Below are 24,458 nucleotides of genomic sequence, written 5' to 3' on the forward strand. Positions count from 1 at the left end.
GACACTGTTCCTCCTCATAACAATGCTGAAACAAGTACCAGGGTGTTATAGAGAGAGGGGGGGGGGGGGGAGGGGAGTGTTTATTACATTAGGTGAGCGTGCCTAATATTGAAATGAAGCGCTGAAGGTTTTGTATAATAAATATACATATACAATTCTCTTTATATAAGGCTCAGTGTGTGAGCTGGCAAATCTCTCTGCGTTTCTCTGACAGATTTTAGTGTGGGTCTGTCACCGATAGCTCCCCTGTATGATTGTGGTGTGAAAGTGCACGTTTGTGACATGTCAGACAATGGAGAGAGCGCTTCCCCTGAGGAAGCCATTTTAGATACGCAGGAGTGTAATGTGGTGGGTCTTCACTCACAGAAGGAGCCAGAGTGGATGAGAAAATTACAAAGTAATATGTCAAAGCTTTCTAGAAAATTCTCTTGAGTCTGAACAACAGACAAAATACTGGAGAAAGTCAGTGGAGGATGTAATATTTGCTGATCCCTCCACGTCATCCACACGGGACCCCTCAAGTTCCCAGAAAAGGTCTCTGGCCCAGATAATGCAATAGACACAGATTCCAGCTCTGACGTCGACACTGGGGATTTGAGAGGGGTAGACCCCAAATTAGCCAAAAGCATACAATGTATGATAGTTGCTGTAAAGGAAGTGTTGGAGTTTCCTGAAACAACACTAGTCCCTGAGGAAAAGGATTATTTTAAATTAAATAAAGGTTGTGACTTTTCCTCCTTCAAAGGATTTGAATGCGTTCTTTGAAGAATCCTGGCTAACCCAGAGAATAAATTTACCCTTCCCAGAAGGATACATGTAGAGTACGGTATCCGTTCACATGGTTCCCGAAGCATGGCGAGCGAACGCGGTGCACTAATTGGGGTTCCCAGTCACTTTACGCAAAAAACGACACCAAAAAAAGTTAAAAAACTCATGTCGACCTTTTCATGTGTCGACCTTTCACGTGTCGACCATTTTCATGTGTCGACCATGTGTCCATGTCAATGTCGACCAATAGTGGTCGACCTAATGACTGTCGACCATAACATGGTCGACCATTCATACCGGAACCGTAGAGTACCCTTTCCCTGAGGAAGACGGGCACAAATGGGAGACTCCCCCAGTGATAGACACCTCAGTTTCTCGGCTGTCTAAGAAAATAGTTTTGCCTGCCCCTGGTTCAGCCTCTTTAAAAGATCCAGCTGACCATAAATTAGAAACAACCCTAAAATCTATATATACAGCTAACTGAACGGTGCTCAGGCCCACCATTGCTTGTGCGTGGGTAGGTAACGCTGTGGAAAAATGGTCTGACAACTTGCTTGTTAACATAGACACAGTTGACAGGGATGAAATAGTACTAACTCTCAGACATATCAAAAATGCTGCAGGTTACTTAGTTGAAGCTATGAAGGATATTGGGTTGCTGAGTTCAAGATCCACCGCTATGGCGATTTCAGCCCGCAGGGCGCTGTGGATCCGCCAATGGAATGCTGATGCGGAATTAAAAAAAAAACTAAAAAGAATATTGAGGCACTTCCTTACAATGGAGAAGCCCTCTTTGGAGACAAGCTGGATGCCATGATTTCAACAACTACATCAGGCAAATCAGCATTTCTCGCAGCTGCTCCACCTAGAAAAGGATTTAATTCTCATACGATGCAATCCTTTCGGCCCAACAAGTACAAAAAGGCAAAGGGTACCCCTTTCTTCACAGGAAGAGGTTGAGGAAGAGGTAAAAAATCTACAACACCATCAGGCTCTCAGGAGCAGAAGTCAACAGCTACTTCTGCTAAAACCTCAGCATGACGCTGGGGCTCCCCTGTGGGAGTACGATTGGGTGGGGGCACGTCTACTGTCTTTCAGCCATGTCTGGGTTCACTCAGATCTGTATCCTTGGGTATTGCAGATAGTTTCCCAAGGGTACAAATTGGAATTTCAGGACCTTTCCCCATGCCGATTTTTCGAATCCGCCTTACCAGCTTCTGTTCAGGACAGAGCAATAGTGCTGAATGCAATACAGAAATTATGTCAAGACAACGTAATTTCCTTAGTTCCTGTGTCACAACAGGAAAAAGGGTTTTATTCAAGCCTGTTTGTAGTGCCGAAACCGGATGCCTCGGTCAGAACGATTTTAAACCTAAAGACTCTAAACCTTTATTTGAAAAGGTTCAAATTCAAGATGTAATCCCTGAGAGCGGTGATCTCCAGCTTGGAGGAAAAGGAATTTCTGGTATCGATGGACATCAAAGATGCTTATTTACATGTTCCCATCTACCCGCCGCATCAGGCATACCTGAGGTTTGCAGTGCAGAACTGCCACTACCAGTTCCAAACATTGCCTTTCGGGCTCTCCACGGCTCCGAGAATATTCACCAAAGTGATGGCAGAGATGATGGTTCTTCTTTGCAAGAAAGGAGTCAGTCATCCCATACTTGGACAATCTCCTCATAAAAGCGAAATCCAGGGAGAAACTAGTGCAGAACATTGCACTTTCCCTGACGGTGCTTCAACAGCACGGTTGGATCATAAACCTTCCAAAATCACAATTGAAAACCACAAGGAGGTTATCATTTCTGGGAATGATATTGGACACGGAAGCACAGAAAGTATTCCTACCAGTGGAAAAGGCTCTGGAGATCAAGAGGATGGTCAAACAAGTTTTGAAACCAGCACGCTTATCGATTCATCAGTGCATCCGCCTGCTGGGGAAGATGGTAGCGGCCTACGAGGCTCTACAATTTGGCCGATTCCGCGCCAGGGTGTTCCAAAGGGACCTACTGGACAAGTGGTCCGGATCGCACCTATACATGCACCGGAGGATAGTCCTGTCAACAAAAGCCAGAATTTCACTCTTGTGGTGGCTTCAAAGTTTTCACCTCCTGGAGGGACGCAGGTTCGGGATTCAGACTTGGATCCTGGTGACCACAGATGCAAGCCTCCGAGGTTGGGGAGCAGTCACGCAAGGGGAAAGCTTCCAAGGACGATGGTCAAGTCAAGAAGTACTCCTTCACATAAGCATTCTGGAATTGAGAGCGGTGTACCACAGCCTTCATCAAGCGGCACACCTTCTTCAAGGTCGTCCCATACAGATCCAGTCAGACAGTGTAACGGCAGTAGCTTACATAAACCGCCAGGGCGGAACAGAAAACAGAGCGGCAATGGCAGAGGTGACCAAGATACACCTCTGGACAGAAAGACATGCAAAAGCTCTGTCGGCAATATTTCATTCCGGGAGTGGACAACTGGGAAGCAGACTCCCTCAGCAGACACGATCTCCATCCAGGAGAATGGGGCCTCCACCCAGAAGTCTTTGCAGAGATAGCAGATCGTTGGGGCGTTCCTCAAATAGATATTATGGCATCGCGTCTCAACAAGAAGCTTCAGAAATATTGTTCCAGGTCAAGAGACCCACAAGCAGTAGCAGTGGATGCACTGGTGACCCAGTGAGTGTTTCAGTCTGTGTATCTGTTCCCTCCACTTCAACTAATACCAAAAGTTCTCAAGATCATCAGAAGAACAAGGGTTTGAGCAATTCTCATTGCTCCAGACTGGCCAAGGAGGGCTTGGTATCCAGAACTTCAGGAGTTATTACTGGAAGATCCTCAGCCTCTTCCTCTTCGCGAGGACCTGCTTCAGCAGGGGCCATTTGTTTATCAAGACTTACTGCGGCTGCGTTTGACGGCATGGCTGTTGAGCGCCAGATCCTAGCCCGTAAGGGTATTCCCAATTAAGTCATTCCCACACTTATTCTGGCCAGGAAAGGGGTAACGTCCAAACATTACCATCGTATTTGGAGAAAATATGTATCTTGGTGTGAATCCAAGAAGTCTCCTGCGGTGGAGTTTAAATTAGGACATCTCCTATTTCTACAGGCGGGTGTGGATGCTGGCTTGAGATTAGGGTCTATCAAGGTCCAAATTTCGGCCTTATCCGTTTTCTTTCAGAAACAGTTGGCTTCCCTTCCTGAGGTCCAGACGTTCGGGAAGGGGGTTCTGCGCATCCAACCTCCCTTTGTGCCTCCTGCGGCGCCATGGGATCTTAATGTGGTGTTGCAGTTCCTTAAATCGGACTGGTTTGAGCCTCTACAAGAGGTAGAGTTGAAGTTTCTCACTTGGAAAGTGGTCATGCTGTTGACCTTGGCCTCAGGCAGACGAGTGTCTGAATTAGGGGCCCTGTCACACAAGAGTCCTTATTTGATTTTTCATGAAGATAGAGCTGAACTGCGGACGCGTCAGCATTTTCTTCCAAAGGTTGTGTCTTATTTCCATATCAACCAACCTGTGGTGGTGCCAGTGGTTTCTGACACCTCAGCCGTTTCAAAGTCCTTGGATGTTGTCAGAGCGTTGAGGACTTATGTTGCAAGAACGGCTAGGATAAGGAAAACAGAATCTTTGTTTGTCCTCTATGGCCCCAACAAGATTGGGTGTCCTGCTTCTAAGCAGACTATTGCGCGCTGGATCAGAGGTACCATTCAGCACGCTTATTCCACGGCTGGACTGCCGTTACCGAGTTCAGTAAAGTCCCACTCTACAAGGAAAGTGGGTTCTTCCTGGGCGGCTGCCCGGGGTGTCTCAGCGTTGCAAATTTGTTGAGCAGCTACTTGGTCAGGGGCAAACACGTTTGCTAAGTTTTACAGGTTCGACACCTTGGCTGCTGACGACCTTCAGTTTGGTCAGTCAGTTCTGCAGGAACATTAGCACTTTCCCGCCCGTACTGGGACCTTTGGTACATCCCCATGGTACAAAAATGGACCCCAGCATCCTCTAGGATGTATGAGAAAATAGGATTTTAATTACCTACCGGTAAATCCTTTTCTCGTAGTCCGTAGAGGATGCTGGGCGCCCGCCCAGTGCTCATTTTTCCTGCAGAATTACGTTTTATCTTTTTACACAGGTTCTCATGTGTTAAGATGTTCACAGCTGTTGCTGTTGCATTATGCATGCACAATAGCACGGGTTATGTTGAAAGCCATGTTAGTCGACATGTTTTGTATGGTGTGAGCTGGTGTGAATCTCGCCACTAGTTTAATGTAAATTCTTCTCTCGAAGTTGTCCGTCTCCTCGGGCACAGTTCCTATACTGAGGTCTGGAGGAGGGGCATAGAGGGAGGAGCCAGTTCACACTGTTGAAAAGTCTTAAAGTGCCGAAGGCTCCTGCGGAACCGTCTATACCCCATGGTACTAAAATGGACCCCAGCATCCTCTACGGACTACGAGAAAAAGGATTTACCGGTAGGTAATTAAAATCCTTTTTTTTTTATCTGCCTTACAATTATGAATCTACATATGTAAGTTTTTATAAAAGATATAAAAGGTAAATAATTCATGAGCTCTGCAATTATGTACTATACGCATTTCCTTACAGGCACTGTGGGGAGTTTGTTTTTGTGGGAGGAAACATTTACTATAAGGAGGCGGGTGGGCTGGTATCTGGTCTTTAGGTCATCAGCACTTAGGTCGACCACTATTGGTCGACATGCATTAGGTCAACATGGTCACTAGATTGACATGGCAAAGGTCGACATATGAAATGGTCGACACAAGGTTTTTTTGTTGTTGTTTTTTTAACATACTTTACGATCCACATGGACTATGATTGGGGATAGTAACCTGTGCCAAGCGCAGTGGTAGTGGGGCGAGGCACCTTGCCATGCTAGGGGACACGGTGCACTAATTGGGGTTCCCGATCACCTTACGAAGAAAACGACACCCAAAAAAACACAAAAAAAAACACATGTCGACCTTATTCCATGTCGACATTTCCACGTCGATCTAGTGACCGTGTCGACCTATTTCAGACGTCGACCTAGTCACTGTCGACCAGTAGTGGTTGACCTAATGACTGTCGGCCTACTTACAGTCGGCTGAATGATCCACACCCTTGGGGGAGGATCATTGGGTCGACAGTAAGCATATAAAACTCTTATTGGCATATATCATGCTGAGACTAACAGGCAGAGCTCATTTATTGATTTTGTTCCCTTTCTACACTTAATATCCCCAAGCCAGTGTTACTGGGCCTTATAGGAATTTGCTACAGAAATGCAGGTAAAATTGCCTGTTTACAGGCCCAGCATCTGTATGCTCGCTGGTCAGAAGCAGTACTAAAGCTCAGTCTAACCCCTTGCATGTCCGTGCTCTGGAAAGTATGCTCGTCAGGATCCCGGCTGTCACAATACAGATGCCAGGATCCCAACAGGGGTACCATACCACCAGTGAGGTAGGTGATTCCCCCTCTGTGGGTCTCTGCGACACCCATAGAGGGAGAAGAGAAGCTCGCCACCGAGCTACAAGGTTCTTTGTTGCACTTGCCCCCCTGCCAGCATTCTGCCGCTCGGGATACCGATGTCGATAAAACATACCGCACCCCTCTAGAAGGGGCAGGTCAACTAGCTATAGATCTAACTTTATCTTGTCGTAGTGCTTCTGCAGGTAGAACATATGGTACAAGGCTTGCAGATGGCAGAGTGGATATGTAATACCCCACTACGTGAGTTATTATGCTGACACTGTTCATCACGCTACAGAGCATATACTGTATACAGTACACAGACAGCCCACAATTCCCAGCAGCCTCTGAGCAGGAGGACAGGTGCACATCACATGACCGGTGTCAGGTCTTACAGATTGGCAGTTGAAAGTGAGAGGCAGTTTGAGCAGTTAAGCACGGCCATCTTGGGAATGAGACGGGGAACTGTGATGGTCAGTGTGTGGTGCAGATATAACATGTGCAGAGACAGTTAGATTTGGGTGGGGTGTGTTCAAACTGAAATCTAAATTTCAGTGTAAAAATAAAGCAGCCAGTATTTACCCTGCACAGAAATAAAATAACCCACCCAAATCTAACTCTCTGCACATGTTACTTCTGCCCCACCTGCACTGCACATGGTTTTGCCATTAGCTAACAAATTTGCTACTGCAATCAGATCTGAATTAGGTCCTAAGTTCCAATAGAATACATTTTCAGGGGTAGTTCCCAAAACCAACATATGGACTGTACCTATGAATGCGCTAGGTGGTCAGGTAGACACCTTTCTACAAAGAGAAGAGTTCTGCATGTTTGCACTTTTGTACGTGGACTATTTAGGACAGGGTAACCCTGGTGCAATGTCTAGTCTGTTACTGTAAAGGCCCATATAGACGGGCCGATGCAGGAGAGATCTGTGCTGAGCGTGCGGGGGGAGTTGGGGGGGCCGCTCACTTCACCCAGCAGGTGAAGTGAGCGACCCGCTAGATTGGCCTGCATGCAGGCCAATCTAGCAGCAGCGATAGCGATGTGCGGGGCCGCGCATCGCTATCGCTGAGGGGGCTACACACGAAGCGATCATGCCGATATTCTAAGCAATCTAGTCAGATTGCTTAGCATATCGCTCCGTGAGTACCCCCCTTAACAGTCTGCAATTGTCCATTGTAGCTCAAGGCCATTGAATGTCCAGCAGAGAACCTTCATGGAAGTGCTGTATTTTGTGACCTTCAGCTGCTGCAGGTGGCTCCGCAGTTCTCTGACATTTCCAGGTTCATGTCATTGTGGGTGTCCTGCAGAAGCCTAGGAACAAACAGAGGTTATTTTCTGAACCGTGTGTAACATACATGACAAGCAATCATCCCTCAGGACTTTCCTATAGTCCCAGCTGCGAACACTATTGAGGTCTATGTGATAAAATGTAAAGTTCAGAAGACGAACCACCCTGACACCACCAGTTTTTACTTTACTTGCACTACAGTATATATTGCCCTCAATGCATTTAACTGCAGTGCAGGCAGGATATGGAAAGCTGTAGTATGAGTAATATTAACCGGAAACAATGGTTTTCATTTGATGACTTGCCCTGTGCTATGTGCTAGCATTAGAAAATACTGTAGTACAATGGCTGGAATTGATGCTAGTGTGTCTGAGGCCTTGTGTAAAACTCTCCATAAAAATACAATAACTAATAACACTCACTATTACATGTGAAAGTAGAAGCTCATTAGCAGTGAGGGTATATCAGGTGACGTATTGGTTGGGGTGGTTATGTTTAGGCACCGCACTCTATTTTATGTGCAAACCTCCACACGGGTGCAGTGAAACTGAATACCTCCCAACTGTCTCAATTTTCACGGGACAGTCCTGTATTTTTGGGACTGTCCCACACGCGGGCTGCAAGGGGGGGGGCAAGCAGTTGGGAGGCTCCTGTGACTCACTGCTCTGCTTAACTGAGCAGTGGTGAATAGACACTGTGTGCACGCACATAGCGTCTATTCACTGAGACAAGAGGGACTGGGGGCATTCCTGCAGCTCACAGAACGCTGACCATGCACCCATAATGATGGAAAATAAGGGCATGGCTCACGATCGTCGCATTACCACAATGCCACGCCCCTTTACTGAGGCCACATCCCCTATTCCCGGGCAGGCGTGGCTACGCCGCCCCAGAATCCCGCTTACTTACTGCGGAAAGTTGGGAGTTATGGAACTGTTTAGACGCAGTTTTTTTTTTTTTGTTTTTTTTAGGGGACTCTTTCACACCAAGCCATAACCCAGGTCTAAGCGGAAATGTGAAAGGGGTATTACTTTCTCCACCCTCATTTGCTGATTTTGACCTGAAAGCAGCATTTGTCTCCAGCATGGTGGTATTGCTGCCTCCTCTCCATTTTCATCCGCATCTTAATTGTTTAGACCTTGTATAGTATTTACTTTATGATGCCCATACAGCATGTATAATATAATGAGTGTTCTTGAAGTGTATTTACAATGGTGCATACATTGGTTTATGTGCATTTATTTGGTATATTTCTAATGTGCATGTAGCTTCAAATGTCCTATTTGAGCACCCGTAATGTTGACAAGATCAGTTGGGCACACTAGACTTTTATGAGGCAACAATTTCAGTCATCATTAACTTCTCTTATATTTATGGCCCAGATTTCCCTCACAATTTAGGTAGAAAGACAAATGTTTGGCTACATCAGTCACGTACTACAGTCTAGCATAATATCTAAAGCGCACAGAACTCACATTTTTTTTATACTGTTACCAAGCAAACATTCCATCCCGTCATCTATCGATCTATCTCTTTTTTTTTTTTTTTTTTTTTTGGGAGGGGGGGGGGGGGGGGGGGGGGAGGGGGCAGATCATAAGATTGACCTAGTGGTTGGCCATTTACGTGAGGTGATGTTGGCCAACTTGTCACTCAGATTGTTTAATCCTAATGCACAGTTATGCTCTTGTGTCTTTGCAGCCATTTATTCCTCTACTGAACCTCCACTGCTCCCCAGAAGTGCACAACTTTCTCTGCATGGCTTTTGTCCCACCCTGCATGGAACCAAAGCACGTGGCGCTGCCCTGCCGGGATCTGTGTGAGACCGTATACTCAGACTGCAAGCCCCTTATTGATACGTTTGGCATTACCTGGCCTGCGGAACTGGAGTGCGATAGGTGGGTGACCGCTTTGCTGCCTTTACAGCATATACGCCATGCTTGTCTCCTTTATTTCCTTGTGAGTACTGTAACTTCCAGAAGATTCAATGTTCATGAACATTTATATTCTATTTTTATTTTATTTATTTTTCTCATGTTTTTAGGAGGTGTGTTATTTCCAATTTAGATTGCAGGAAAGTGTGAAATCTAAGTACAATAAAATACTAATAGTACTAGATTAAACGTAGGTGGACTTATTCACTGTGTTCTCTTCCTCAGGCTGGAAGACTGTGCCAACTCTAAGACCTCCGAAAACAACCACCAACAAGGCACGCACAAACCAGCAGAGAAAGTACAAAGAGACTATGGATTTTGGTGCCCCCGCCATCTGAAAACCTCCCAAGGGACAGGTTATAAGTTTCTGGGGATAAATCACTGTGCACCACCTTGCCCGAACATGTACTTTCAAAAAGAAGACTTGGATTTTGCCAAAAACTTCATTGGCATCATTTCGATCATCTGTCTTTGTGCCACGCTCTTCACCTTCCTGACATTTCTGATCGACGTTAAAAGGTTCAGATACCCCGAGAGGCCAATAATCTTCTATTCGGTCTGCTACAGCATTGTATCGCTCATATACTTCATTGGGTTTTTAATGGGGAACTCTGTCTCCTGCAATGAGGCGGATGAAGACTTTGCAGAAGAAGACACTGTGGTTCTTGGCTCGAAACACAAAGCCTGTACCGTCATCTTCATGCTCTTATATTTCTGCACCATGGCCGGGACCATCTGGTGGGTCATGCTCACCATAACGTGGTACTTAGCCGCAGGTCAGAAGTGGAGCTGCGAAGCCATCGAGCAGAAGTCTATGTGGTTTCACGCCGTGGCTTGGGGCATACCTGGAGTCCTCACGGTCATTCTTCTGGCCATGAACAAAGTAGAAGGAGACAACATAAGTGGAGTCTGTTTTGTTGGACTCTACGACCAAAATGTCTCTACATATTTTGTGCTCTTACCTCTGTGTTTTAGTGTTTTCATTGGACTTTCTCTACTCCTCGCTGGGATTATATCCTTAAACAATGTCCGTCAAGTTATACAGCACGATGAGAGGAACCAAGAGAAATTAAAAAAGTTTATGATCCGTATTGGAGTTTTCAGCGGCACTTACCTTGTTCCCCTGGGGATATTATTGGGGTGTTATGTCTATGAGCAGTTGTGGAGATCTACATGGGAAATGACGTGGGTTGCTGACCATTGTCAGGAATTCCACATTCCATGCCCATATCAGGTGAATATATTTACTTCTCAATCGTTGTTCTCTTTTTAATTTTGAATCAATCGATCATAATTGTTTGCTTTGAAAACAGATTTTTTCACGTAGATAAATTGTTCAGAGATCAGTTATGATTCTGGGGGAGATGTATCAAGCCTCACAGAGACCTAACGTTCAGCTTCTGTCATTTTTCTAACCCCCTTTATGAAGTGACAGTTGGAAGCTGGTTGCTTTGGGCAACTTCTCCATTTTATCTCTCTCCAAGGCTTGATCTGTCTCTTCCTGTATGTAAATACAGTGCGATTGCTCAGATTATTGTAATTTTTTTTTTTTTTTTGTTTGTTTAGCTATGCTTTCAGACTCCTCAGTTTTAAGGGGTATTATGTATATACTAGATATGGATGTTTAAATGGCACACTAGGAATGAGACAGTGTTTGTGTCCACACCCCCATGGGTGATGTGGATTAGATGAGGGTTATTTTCACATTACTCAAATGTGCAGCCAGTAGAACTTGCTTTCATTGTACAAGTCAAATGAGAGGTATTTGCTGATTGGTTTTAGTGCAGCTGATAAGCCTCTGTGTTTTTACATAGATTTTTATCATACAGACATACCTACAATATAGTAGAGCAATGTTTACTACCTGTTACCGTTTTATGCAAGCTTTAAAAATTACGCCTCATAAAGTATTTTTGTACTTGGTAAATCATCAGCTATAAATTAACTCTTTGGCATGAGTTATAGTATTCCCCGGTTTCATTTTCACTCATCACTTTTGGTGTTTGTAGGCAGTTCTTAAGGGTGATCTATATCTTCGGTCCAGCAACCGGTCAATCTGTCCCTTAGCCCTGACCCAATAGCGGGAATTTTTTTTCCAGGTGTGGACTGAAAAAGTAGATAAGTGACCATGTCAAAAGAATACAGGCTAGAAATGGACCATACAGGTGTGTCTTCCTACATCATTGCTTGCTGCAGGCACATTAAACATAGTCAAACACCTGTTGTCTTTTTGTGCACTTTTTCTAAAAACAATTCTTCTTTACATCACCATGTGAATAAGACGCACAAGCAGACTCTGCAGATCAAAGTGATATGTGGCGTGTGTATATTCTGGGTGCAACTGCAGCGCTATCTGTATACAAAATGCTATGTTACAGTGGGGTTGGATACGGAATCCCAGAGCATAAGATCCCGACAGCTACTAATAAGTAGGTAACCCTGATCCCTCAACCCCCTAACCCGCATTTCTCACAGCATGACCCTAACCTTCATCCCCCCCCCCCCCCCCCTCACAGCCTAACACTAACCCTCCCCGGTGGTCCCTAACCCCAACCTTTCTACCCGCACCCTAACCCTCCCTCCCCTGCAACCTAACCCTAACCTTTCCCACCCACAACCTAACACCCCCCCTCCCTCCCTCCCCACTTTGCTTAAGAGTGCGGTGTCCCGGCAGTCCTCGATCAGGATTCCAACAGTCGGGGTCCCAGCGCTGGCATTTCAATGAATTTCGGGATACCGGTGTTAATTTTCCGACTGCTGGGATCCTGACCAGATCCCATTACAGTGTTTTCCTGGAAAACACTGTTACATAGCATTTCAGATGCAGATACAGTTGTAGTCGCATACAGAATATAGGCATATCATTTTTAGTCTGCTTGTGTATCCTATTCGCATAGTTAACAGAGCTGCCCGTATTGAGGCTAGATGTATGAGGCAAGGAGGTGCGGTGAGGTAAATGGCTCAGGAGGCACTGTCTAGTACCAGAGCCAGATTTACACACATTGTATAAGCCCAAGGGTTCATGTGGGCATTATACAGAGGTGCAGCAGTATATACTGCTGGAAATTTGGTGAGTCTTGATCAGAGATGTACGGAAAAGATAGGCAGTGCCTCACCTGCCATAGACTCTTTGCTACAGAGTTTTGACTATAAGAATGATTAGAATAATGCACAGAAGATATTTCTAATATATTCTTTGTATATTTCATACACTTTATATAGTCAGAACTCTGGCATATACGTTAGTATGACGGGAAAGGCTCTGCCTCACCACACGTCACTGGTATGAGGACACATCTGTAGTTTATTTGAAGCTGTTACTCCAATCTCTGTTGTCTATGTCACTTTTATAAACTATTTTTTTTTTTGTTTTTAATACACACATAATGCCCAAGGCACTATGCCGAATGTACTTTTTCACAACATTCCTATGTGCTGCTTCTACCGCGAAAGAGCATATTGCATAATGACACTTTATATGCAAATATCGGATTCCATATTGGAGATGTACTCATTCCAGTGTGGCTTCTGCCTACAGTTCTTCTGCTCTTCCAAGTCTGGAGAGATTTGTGATGTTGGCAGTGCTACCATCAATAGTCTAGCTCCTGATGGCTGCAGAGTCACGGTATACTCCAGAACCATAGTGTCCGCTCTAAGCTCCAGAACCCTGCTCCACTTTTATTCCCACTCCGCTCCATTATGCCAGCTCCAGCCTTTTGGTCACCACCAATGTCATATTGGTGACAGCTGCTGCGGAGTGAATTATAGTCCTCATACTATGCTGTAATATGCTCTTTTCTGTATGGCAGAAACATCATGGTACTTTATTTTAACACGTATATATCGAACAAGGCAATATGTGAAATATAATGGATAGCAAAGAAATATATGGGGACAAAAAGTGTTATGGAGATGAATAGTGGTTGGCTGGGGTTTGTAATTGCCTTGGGTAACGTATATGCATGTTTACGTATCTCTATATATTATCTGTTGATAATCCTGTGTTGCGTTAACTTTCCTTGCAGCTAAAGAGTCTGTCCCGACCAAACTTGGGACTGTTTCTAACCAAATACGTGATGACTTTAATTGTTGGGATCTCCGCCATCTTCTGGGTGGGAAGCAAGAAGACCTGCTCAGAGTGGGCTAACTTCTTTAACCGGAGTCAGAAACAAGAGTAAGACCAATTATTTAACATCACATTGTGGGTTTTTATATGTGGAAGTCCAGGTGGCACAATGGTCGCAAGTTATTTTCCGAATCTCATCTTTGGCCCCCAGCTTCTTCCTGCTTTATCATTCTCCTGTCAATTCCTCTGCTTTGTTCTCTGCTGATCACAGCTCTTATTCTATTAGTGTTCACTCTAGGAGTGAAAAGGGGCAGGGCGCCGGACTCCGGGGGCACACGAGCGCGCGCGCGGCCGAAAATGGGGGCGCGGCCACACAAATTAGGGGGCGTGGCCACGCCTCCGTCATTTTAAGGGGTGGTGCGGCCCACAGACGCTACTATAGAGAGCGTCTGTGGCCGGCAACGTCACTGTTGGGGGCGTGCCCAGCACCTCCGTCAGTGCTGGGCTTCCCCCAGCCCTCTCCCAATGCGTGAATGGATGCCGCGCGCATGCGCACGGCATCTATACACGCCGGGAGGGCAGGGAGCGGGCGACTGTTCTAGCAGGGCGCCGCAAAAGGGGCAGGGCGGGTTTTGCCTGGTAAAAAACGGGCAGGGCGCGGCGCCCTGCTAAAACAGCCTAGAGTGAACACTATTCTATGCTATGGGGTTCCACACGAGCTAGTGCTTATATTCCTCTGGCTGCTTGGTGGCCTGGTCTCTCTCACTCCAGATCTGCTTATACTTTGACATGGAGGAGCTGGATGAGTTGCCCATTGCCGGCTGCTTTTGTAGACGCAAAGGGTTGAAGTAAAGAGTAAAGTATTTTTAGATCAGTTACCTTAGAATATACTAGTGACAACTGCATTATTATATCTGTAAGAAGTTTAATGTCCTGCAGCTCTCCCCAGCAGCTGATTTATTTATTTTATTTTATTCTGCTTACTTCATGACATATGGTGTGGTTTTCGTGGCACAAGGCCTACTTGTTTCTCCAGCTCTTTCCTGACTAGTTGTTTGTTGGGCCTCCAGCTCTGGTTTGCAGATCTGAAGATCTGCGGTTCATGTCTGGTTAGGAAGAAGTCAGCAGTCCTGAATAGGGTTTTGTGTAAGGGACACCTAGAATTTCCTCTCCTCTGCTGTATGTGTTCTTGTCTCCAGTTTCTAGCTAATGCCAGCGGGGAACATGTCCGCCTACAGCAGGAATTACCAACCTCATGTAGTGATGTGCACCTAGCCTGACTAATCTGCACACATTCTGTATTATCTGACACTTCTCCATGTTCTTCTGAAACATAATCCTTTTAGCTGGGGGTCACTGCAGAATTCTTACAAGACGTATGCTGCTTTGATTTTCTTTTTCTTTTTTCTTTTTTTTTGGTATTGACGGCAATCAGACAGCCCCAAAACACTGAGATCGCCCCATGCAATAATCAGTTATTTGTTTTTAGGTCCATTGGGATACTGCATAGCAGATTTCCATATTGTGACGGTACATTTTGTATGTACTGTATCAAGATGTAACTGTATATTAATCAGACTTCTAATGTAATAAATGTACCAATGATGGACTTAATCAGAAAAACCCTACTAGGGCAAGTTTTTTTTCCTTCTATACCATCCATACTAAAAAGATGCTTTCCCAGAGCCAGGCTGGCAAAGATAGACCTTTTTAGTACTGACGATATGTTGTAGCAACACAGCACATATAGGTTCTGATTATGCGTCGGGCGCAGTGGATCCATTTTTTGTTTGCTTATATGCGCATGCATCCAGAGCCGGAGTAGCGATTGAGGCGCAGATGAGATGCACAGTCTCCGAAATGTGTTGAAAATGCAGTGGGAGGTGGCTTAGCACACGCACAGTGATGGTCCATGTCTCTGACAGTCGTTGCGTACACAGACGCTTAATCACTCGCATCGGAGGCCATACTAGGATGTAGAAAGTGCACCTGCCATAGGGCTTTGGCCAAAAGACGTGTAGTCACAGAGGCAGTCTATGTCTGACTCAGAATCTGCCCCACAGAGTCTGATTAGCTCGCAGCCCTGCTGAAATGCTCTAAGCTGACCGCAGTCAGAAGTCTGATTGCAAGTATCCTCCCGTGTTGTGTTGCATGGACCTCTACCACTGCACTGCTTGTAGGAGCAAGTGTCCTCTCTGTTATTGACACTTCCACTTACCCCCATGCTATCTGCAAGAGTTGTGACTGATATAGGCGTCCCTTCTGCATAGGCACGACTAGGAACACGGTGCAACTCTGAATATACAGCCATTAGACCGTTCTCTTACGTCCAGTTGTCAACCAGTAATGTTTATTTGACGGACAGAGAGACCAGGATGCCCCTGTATTTCATGGGCATACGTAAATGCATATGTTTGCGGCAGTGCAAGCGCATTATGCTAAATATCGCTAGATGAGCTTACGTTTGAACTTGCAGGTGACTCAGAATCAGGCCAGTTATGGGACATTTCTATGCTGTGATAATATGACCACCTCATTAGAGGACCTTATTGCAAATAACTGGGCTCGATATGCCACGTTCAAATTCAATCCCCTCCACATTTCTGTGTAAGTGGAAAAACGATCTGCAAATTTGTCAAATGTGGTAATAAATATGGATTACTTGGTCATGCGGAACTTACATTTGTCCTGACAATGAGTTGACCCTTTGAGCCCATTCTCTGGTATTCTAAACTGAGACTTCCTATGTTCCAGCCCGGTCACCGAGAGCAGAAGAGTCCTGCAGGAGTCCTGCGAATTCTTCCTCAAACACGACTCGAACAACAAGACCAAGCACAAGAAGAAGCACCACCGCTCCAGCTCCCACAAGCTGAAAGTCCTCTCCAAGTCCATGGGAACCAGCACCGGTGCTAAAGCAAACCACATAGTGTCTGGAATGTCCATCAGCAGCCACGATCACATAGACAACGAGACCGCTGTGGACATTCAGAGTACTAGGGACCTATCGCCAAAGGAAGACAAAGAGTGTGGGAGTAGTATCCAGAAAGGAAGGATGGAACTCACAGCAGAAGCAACTGCACAGACATTACTGGAGAACTATGAGGTCTCCACACAGCAAGGAGAGCAGGATATTAAGCCTGGGCTGAGCAGAGGCAATGGCATCGGTGGTAGTGTACAGCGAATGATTGAGGGAAGGTGAGAGAACCCAAATCTGGTCTCATTAGGGTAACCTGTCCCACATATTTATTTGTCACTTAGAATTTTCTGCCTCGTGCTCTATTTATTTGTAGATCCTATTATATCTGGTTAAAGATTTAAATGTTTATCTAAATTAATGCCCGCATGTATGGCACATTTATCTAGCACTTAAAATGGTGTGCCCATTTGTAAATGTCTATACCTCTACCTCTTACCTGAGGTTAAGAGTGGTGGCACATTCTAGCCTCCGTTCTAGATGGCTGCCATCTGATGCTATGGTTAATGAGAATGGGTATGGGCACGGTTTGGCATATAGGTTTACTGGGGTACTTTGAAGACTGGATTTACGAAGCCTTCTAAAAATGAAAATTGATGGTGTTGCCAACAGCAGCCAGTCAAATTCTAGCTATCACTTCTCTATTGCATCCTAGAAAATGAGAGGGAATCTCATCGGTTGCTAGGAGCAACAAAACCATTTCCTGTCTTTAGAAGTTTTAGTAATTCTAGCCAAAGCAGAAATGTTAAGAAATAAAAAAAAACTTTTTTACTGTCTGTATTTACACCAGAAAAGAAGCCATAAGGAGAGAGCTGGAATAGGATAAGGGGGAGATATATCAAGCCCCTTGGAGAGAGATAAAGTACCAGCCAACTTGCTTCTATCATTTTTCAAGCATAGCCCTTGAAGGGACAGTTACTCGACGGTCTGTTTGGATGGTACTTTATCTCTCTCAAAGGCTTCATTTGAAAACCATATAAACGTAAAACTTTTTTAATTTAAATGGAGTGTCATTTATTAATTTTACCCCCCCCCCCTTTTTTTTTTCCACTGTTTTTCTCTCATCTCCATACAATACAGTTCACGCATTGAAAATGATTTCACTGAAACAGCCCCATATCTGGACAGAGGATCTCCGCGCCCTACCCTGAATGCAAGCCTCAGCAGTGTGCGCGCGCCGCTCAAGAACAACACGCAAACAGCGTGAGAAGCCGGAATTGCTGTTAAAGCAGCTAGTAGCATTACTAGCGTACATCAACGTTCCATAGAACTATTAAAATTTTGCACTTAGTACACTGAGCTGGACACCACTGAGAGCCACCATGTTAGCCAGGGGATTACGTGCAACGGTGGCAGCCATTTTGAAAATGCAGCATTAGGGCTGAATAACATTAATAGGCTGAGTACTGGGTTACTCAGCAAACTGACTGCTTCCCTGTGTGTGGCCAACATATACTGTACACACCATCTTATATTCTGTTACATTTTGTAATGTAGAATTTGAAATATATTTTTTATCCGTGGGTTAATTTAGCAAACTTTTCAAACCTTCTGAAAAGCCTAGGTAAGTGATTTATTAACACGGCAGTACTGTATTATATACTGTATGTAGACTGTAAGCTCAGTAAGAGATTCTCTCACATGCGAATAACCTAAATGTCCAGGAAAAGCCCTAGCCGCCACCTGCTTTATGTCCTGCTCGTTTCCTACTGGTAGTTTTTACACTGGAGTTATTTAAAATAAAAATCTTAATTTTCTTAAGAAATTGTGTTGTGCTTAAACAATGGGGCTTTCTTTGTTCTGTTTTGTTTTTTAGTTTGTTTATGGCATCCATCACTTACAGGAAGTAAAACCAGCCATTTTGTGTTGCTAGCATTTGCTAGAAGCAGCACATAAATTTAGTATGAGCAAATCACAACACCTCCCTATTGGTCGTGATAATATGTATTCTGGTCGTTTACACCTTCTTTAAACAATTAACATTTGTTTAGTCTGGTTTTATAGTAATCTTTTACATAAAAGAATTGTGTATATGACTTTTTTTTTCTGTAATCCTCCAATCTGTGTCCCACATCAATCCGCTAGGTCTCGGGGACTACAGTCTTCCCTCAGCCCCCCCCCCCCCCCCCCCCTCACCCCCTCTTCCTCCTCTTTCATCTCTGCCTCCCTCTCTCTCTCTCACTTTCATCTGCCCCCTCCCCACATTGGCAGGTAGGCATGAGGGGGGCCACTGGCTGCAGGTGCCAAGAGCACTGGCTGGGAGCGAAGTGAAGCTGTCTATGTTTAGCAGGCAGCCAGTGAGAGCTGTGAGGGGAGGAGGAAGAGGGCGGGGCCTCCAGCTTCCTACTGCACAACTGTGAGACAGAAGTTAAGCCCAGTACCCACGGGCCGATGCAGGAGAGATGTGTGCTGAGCGAACCGCTCAGCACACATCTCTCCTGCCGCTCAGCACAGCGCGATCTGTGCTGAGCGTGCGGGGGGAGACGGGGGGGGGGGGCGCTCATTTCACCCAGCGGGTGAAGTGAGCGACCCGCTAGATTGGCCTGCATGCAGGCCAATCTAGCAGCAGCGATAGCGATGTGCGGGGCCGCGCATCGCTATCGCTGAGGGGGCTACACACGGAGCGATCATGCTGATATTCTAAGCAATCTAGTCAGATTGCTTAGAATATCGCTCCGTGAGTACCCCCCTTTAGACTGCTTATATAACAGATTTGGACAGGAAAGCTTTCCTTAGATCCCGTAACCATGCTGCATACTATGAACTGCAGTTAAACTGTTGTGTCTATTTTCACTTTGTGGAGAGGACCATGATGTGACCGCACAAGAGAGCAGAAGAGAACTTCCACCCTTACAGCGGTTAATGTTTTATCCATTCTCCATTTGTTTTAGAGTGTTTACTTTTATCTATGCAGCATTGTACCCTCGCGGGCTCTCTTCGCTTGCCACGCTTCGCTCGTCACAGGTTACTATTGCAAATAGTTGGTGACGTGGACCGAGTGCATTATAGGAAAGGTCATCTCCACGGAGGGAAACTAGACGCTACCGCAGTTAAACAGCTTATTTAAAACCCCAACATTGTTCTTGTATTTCCAAAGACAACCTTCTGTATGTGTGTGCTGAAACCTCCTCCCATCCCCAGAAGTCTGCTTGCACCACTTCCTTTGTTTGATACAAACTGTACTTTACTTCCTTATCAGATACTAGTTTAGCAGGGAGAAGAGACCACCAAGGACTACATTTAGCAGCCAGATCATTGTCTTATATCTTTACTCGCATGAAGTGACATGATAGCTTTGCCCGATGCAAAGTTGGAAGGAAATAGGGAGTATGTTGTTTCCCAAACTGTATGCACAGAAAAAAGTGTATATTCGCCCTCATGCAGAGTTCAGCACATCTGTGTCTGCGCTTGGTTTTCTACTAGTCGCCATCATTGCCATTAGTGCATACTTGCACATACCCTATAATAGGACAGGTGTATATTCTTTTACATCTAACACTGCATAGCAGCAGATGTTTCACTACACCCTCACTGAACTTTACCTATGCAAGAACATCTCAGATATGTCTCTTTAGTTAGATCGGATGAGGTGAATTTCACTTGTCTTATGTCAAGGATGTGGGAGCTGCTCTTATGCTGGAGAAGTCCTGTCTCCTAAGGTTGCTTTACTCTGTGCTGGAGATGTCCGCTCTCCTAAAGTTGCTTCGCTCTATGCTGGAGAAGTCCTGTCTCCTAAAGTTGCTTCATTCTATGCTGGAGATGTCCGGTCTCCTAAAGTTTGCTTGGTTCTATGCTGGAGAAGTCTGTCTCCTAAAGTTGCTTTGTTCTGTGCTGGAGATGTCCGGTCTCCTAAAGTTGCTTCTTTCTATGCTGGGGAAGTCTTCTTCTCTTCTAAAGTTGCTTTGTTCTATGCCGGGGAAGTCCTGTCTCCTAACGTTGCTCCGCTCTAGGCTGGAGATGCCTGGTCTCCTAAAGTTGCTTAGCTCTATGCTGGAGATGTCCGGTCTCCTAAAGTTGCTTTGTTCTATGCTGGAGAAGTCCTGTTTCCTAAAGTTGCTTAGCTCTATGCTGGAGATGTCCGGTTTCCTAAAGTTGCTTTGTTCTATGCTGGAGAAGTCCTGTTTCCTAAAGTTGCTTCTTTCTATGCTGGAGAAGTCCTGTCTCCTAAAGTTGCTCCACTCTATGTTGGAGATGTCCGGTCTCCTAAAGTTCCCTTTTAGTTGTCAGTCTAGAATTTTTTTGTGTGGTGGTGCCACTTTTATGGCAGCCAGGACCGGTAGAACATTTACTTTGACACAAGTTTGTGAGTATGATGACTTGTATGTTGGTAATTGCAAGGGAACATCTTGAGTTAACTACTGGCTTTCCTCCTGTCTTTACTTCTTCTAAATCATATGGCAGATGAATGAAAATAGCATCCAGACTGCATGAAAACGGCATAGCCCAAACAACAAAGGAAAAATGTAGTTGCCTTTTATGTATTCTGGGATCATTGTGTTGGAAGTTAAGCAGATAAGGAGCCTTTTGTTTATGTAAAGTTTGATAACCTTTAGCTCCTAGGTGTGGCTGTGCGCTCTAGCCTCGCCTCTGTACAGTCGCGTCACTTGCATACACAAGAGGATCCTCAGGCGTTGAGTCTGCCCTTCAAGTGGCGTTGAAATACAATTTCCAGTGCACTCTGCCAAGCAGCTGCCATATGCCAACTGGAAAGCTGCAGCCTGCCCGTCCCTGAAACAGATCTCTTCTGTAAACATTATTTCCTTCATCGCTATCAGGAAATATAGTGTATTAAAAGCTGATACATATTGTCAGCAGTTGCTGCAGCCTAGTACAGCTATGATGTTGGCTTACAAGTACAGACCAGCACAAAGGGAGAATCTTGTTAAGCGTTCGCTAAGAGCATTATTTAATATCCTGGTACAATAATCACAAGTGTAATGTGGGCGATTCCCCGATTCTGATGGGTGGAAATCGATGATTGCCGATCTGTCTGGGAATCTGTAAAACCCAGCATGTTAAAAATTCTGCGATCCTTATAATGTTTTGGTGTGAATCTGTAAATCAAGGATTTCCAACCTGGGGGTAAATTTACTAAGATGGGAGTTCTATTTAAGATGGGATGTTGCCCATAGCAACCAATCAGATTCCAGGTATTATCTTCTAGAAGGTGCTAGATAAATGAGAAGTAGAATCTGATTGGTTGCTAGGGGCAACATCCCACCTTAAATAGAACTCCCATCTTAGTAAATTTACCCCCTGTTGTGTCTCCCCCGACCCCCAGACCCAGACATTTGGAGAATGGGGATTTGTCACAGTGCTCCACTGATGCCTGGTCCCCTTAACCCACAGAAGCTAAATCACAGCTATCCCTTTTCTAGTGAAGTTCATAAAATGAAAGTTAATATCTGGTGGCTGGGAGATATAGCACCACTGTGCGCCAAGTTGCTGACATCACGTTATTATAATACCAGGGATTTGTATTGTGCTGCTGGTAAGAAATAGGCACATGCTTCTATGTTAGAACTTAGTAGCGTAGACGGTCTATGGCAAAAGCTACTTGATGGCAGCAAAAATCCATGTAGATGTGGCATGTGCCTCTTGTCCACTGAGCCCCTCATTTGACAGCTGTACGGTTTGTCACCGAGTACATGCTAGGATGTTTGTCATTACATCAGTCTACAGTGACATTTTCTCTGGTTGTCATCAGTGTGTATCTGCACCAGCTCTGTACTAGGGGGGTCATTCCCAGTTGATCGCACGTAGCAACTTTTTGCTGCTCATGCGATCAACTTGACGCCGCCTATGGGGGAGTGTATTTTAGCATAGCAGGTCTGCGATTGCTTGTGCAGCCCTGCTATGCTAAAAAAGCTTTGTGCAGAACAAGACCAGCCCTGCACCTACTTACCCAGTGCGACGGATCCAGCGATGAAGGTCCCGGCTGTGATGTCAGACATCCGCCCGCCAAACGCCTGGACACGCCTGCGATTGCCTTACCACGCCCGGGAAACGGTGAGTAGATGCCCCGATCCTCCTTCCCGCTGTCAATCTTCTTGCGATCGGGCCTGCAATCGCTTTCTTCGGCCCTGGCCGCTGGGCAACAACGCGCGCAACCGCAGTTCCGACCTGTTCGTACCGCAGCGAAGAACCGCTGCGTGCGAACGGGTCGGAATGACCCCCCCTAGGTGCAAGAGGTGTATGAGTAACGACAGATCTCTACGCATGCAAAACTCTGCACAGTCCATAGTTGCATCTACATACCCTCACCACGTTTATATTCTAGGCAGACGCCCTGCTGCCACCCATTTACACCCATCTGGCTGCAAACTGATTTGACATGCGTTGTGTACACTCAGCGACAACGCATGCACGGGGCTTAAAGGTCTGTCCACAAGAAGGATTTGAGTTCAATTCCTTCTCCATCATTAGCAACACTTAAAATGACTGGCAAGCACACTTTGCTGCTCCTAGGTATATATCGCACAGTATTGTCCATTCCTTAGATCACCACAACTTCCAGCAGGTCAGGGTTTTTTTCCCTCTTACGTCCTAGAGGATGCTGAGGACTCCAAAAGGACCATGGGGTATAGACAGGATCCGCACGAGACATGGGCACACTATAAGACTTTGAATGGGTGTGAACTGGCTCCTCCCTCTATGCCCCTCCTCCAGACCTCAGTTAGATTCTGTGCCCAGAGAGACTGGACACACACTAGGGGAGCTCTCCTGAGTTTCTCTGAAAATGACTTTAGTTAGGTTTTTTATTTTCAGGGAGACCTGCTGGCTACAGGCTCCCTGCATCGTGGGAGTGAGGGGAGAGAAGCAGACCTACTTCTTCTGAGTTCAAAGGCTCTGCTTCTTAGGGTACTGGACACCATTAGCTCCAGAGGGTTCGATCACTTGGTGCGCCTAGCTGCTTGTTCCCGGAGCCGCGCCGTCAACACCCTCACAGAGCCAGAAGAAAGAAGCCGGGTGAAGCAGAAGACTTCAGTAATGAGGTACCGTGCAACGGCCGCGCTGCGCGCCAAGCTCCCACATGCACTTATGGCGGCACGTGCAGGGCGCAGGGGGGGGGGCGCCCTGGGCAGCATGATTACTGGAGTTAGACAATAAATCTGGCCAAAATATATATGTCAGAAGTGCCTAGGCACTTGATATAGCCCCCGCCAGTATAAATATTTCACATTTGAGCGGGACTACAGCACGCCGGTGAGGGGGCGTGACTTAGCCCTCACAGCTTACCAGCGCCATTTTCTCTTACACAGGATGCAGAGACGCTGGCCCGGACCTCCACTCTCCTGCACAAGTAACAGGGAGCAAAACGGGGGGGGGGGGGGGGGGGGCACAGTAATTTGGTGCGATTACCCATTGAAGATAACAGCGCAAACAGGTCTGAGGCAGTGTGTATTTGCTCTCAGTACCGGGATAGGCGCTGGGGTTTGAGCTGGTAAACTCCCTCTGTGTGTCTGTAACAGGCTTTCAGCGGGTCTGTCTCCTGCCAGTGTGTTGGTGCGTGTCTGTACGTGTGTGTCAACATGTCTGAGGCTGAGTGCTCTTCCCCAGAGGAGGTTGCTGTGGGGGCGGATAAGGCACTGGGAGTGACTCTGTCGGCACCGCCGACTGCTGATTGGGTGGATATGTTGAGTACATTGAATGCAAATGTGGCGTTATTGACTAAAAGGCTAGATAAATCTGATTCTCAGACACAAACGTGGAGAAAATCCATGGAGGACGCCTTGTCTCAGGTCCAGACCCCCTCAGGGTCACAAAAGCGTTAATTTACCCAGATGGCGGATACTGATACCGGCACGGACTCTGATTCCAGTGTCGACTATAGTGAGGCAGGTTTAAATCCGAAACTGGTTAAGAGTATTCAGTACATGATTGTGGCAATTAAAGACGTTTTACATATTTCAGAGGTACCTGCTGTTACTGATACAAGGGTTTGTTTGTATAAGGGAAAAAA

General features: G+C 45.8%; 1 protein-coding gene across 4 annotated transcripts in view; it reads left to right on the forward strand.

Moving 5' to 3' along the window:
* FZD6 (frizzled class receptor 6) overlaps window positions 1-18,260 on the forward strand; it is a 158,113-nt gene extending 139,853 nt beyond the window's left edge. For all 4 annotated transcript variants that reach the window (XM_063924241.1, XM_063924242.1, XM_063924244.1 and 1 more), the window contains 5 exons: window positions 9,223-9,419; window positions 9,681-10,689; window positions 13,481-13,629; window positions 16,276-16,716; window positions 17,576-18,260. In XM_063924241.1, coding sequence (XP_063780311.1) covers window positions 9,223-9,419; window positions 9,681-10,689; window positions 13,481-13,629; window positions 16,276-16,716; window positions 17,576-17,702 — 1,923 coding nt within the window. In that variant the 3' untranslated portion in view covers window positions 17,703-18,260. The remainder of the gene's footprint in view (window positions 1-9,222; window positions 9,420-9,680; window positions 10,690-13,480; window positions 13,630-16,275; window positions 16,717-17,575) is intronic.
* Window positions 18,261-24,458: the final 6,198 nt, after the last annotated feature.

The sequence above is a fragment of the Pseudophryne corroboree genome, chromosome 5 (assembly GCF_028390025.1).
Source record: "Pseudophryne corroboree isolate aPseCor3 chromosome 5, aPseCor3.hap2, whole genome shotgun sequence".
In the NCBI taxonomy this organism is placed as follows: Eukaryota; Metazoa; Chordata; class Amphibia; order Anura; family Myobatrachidae; genus Pseudophryne; species Pseudophryne corroboree.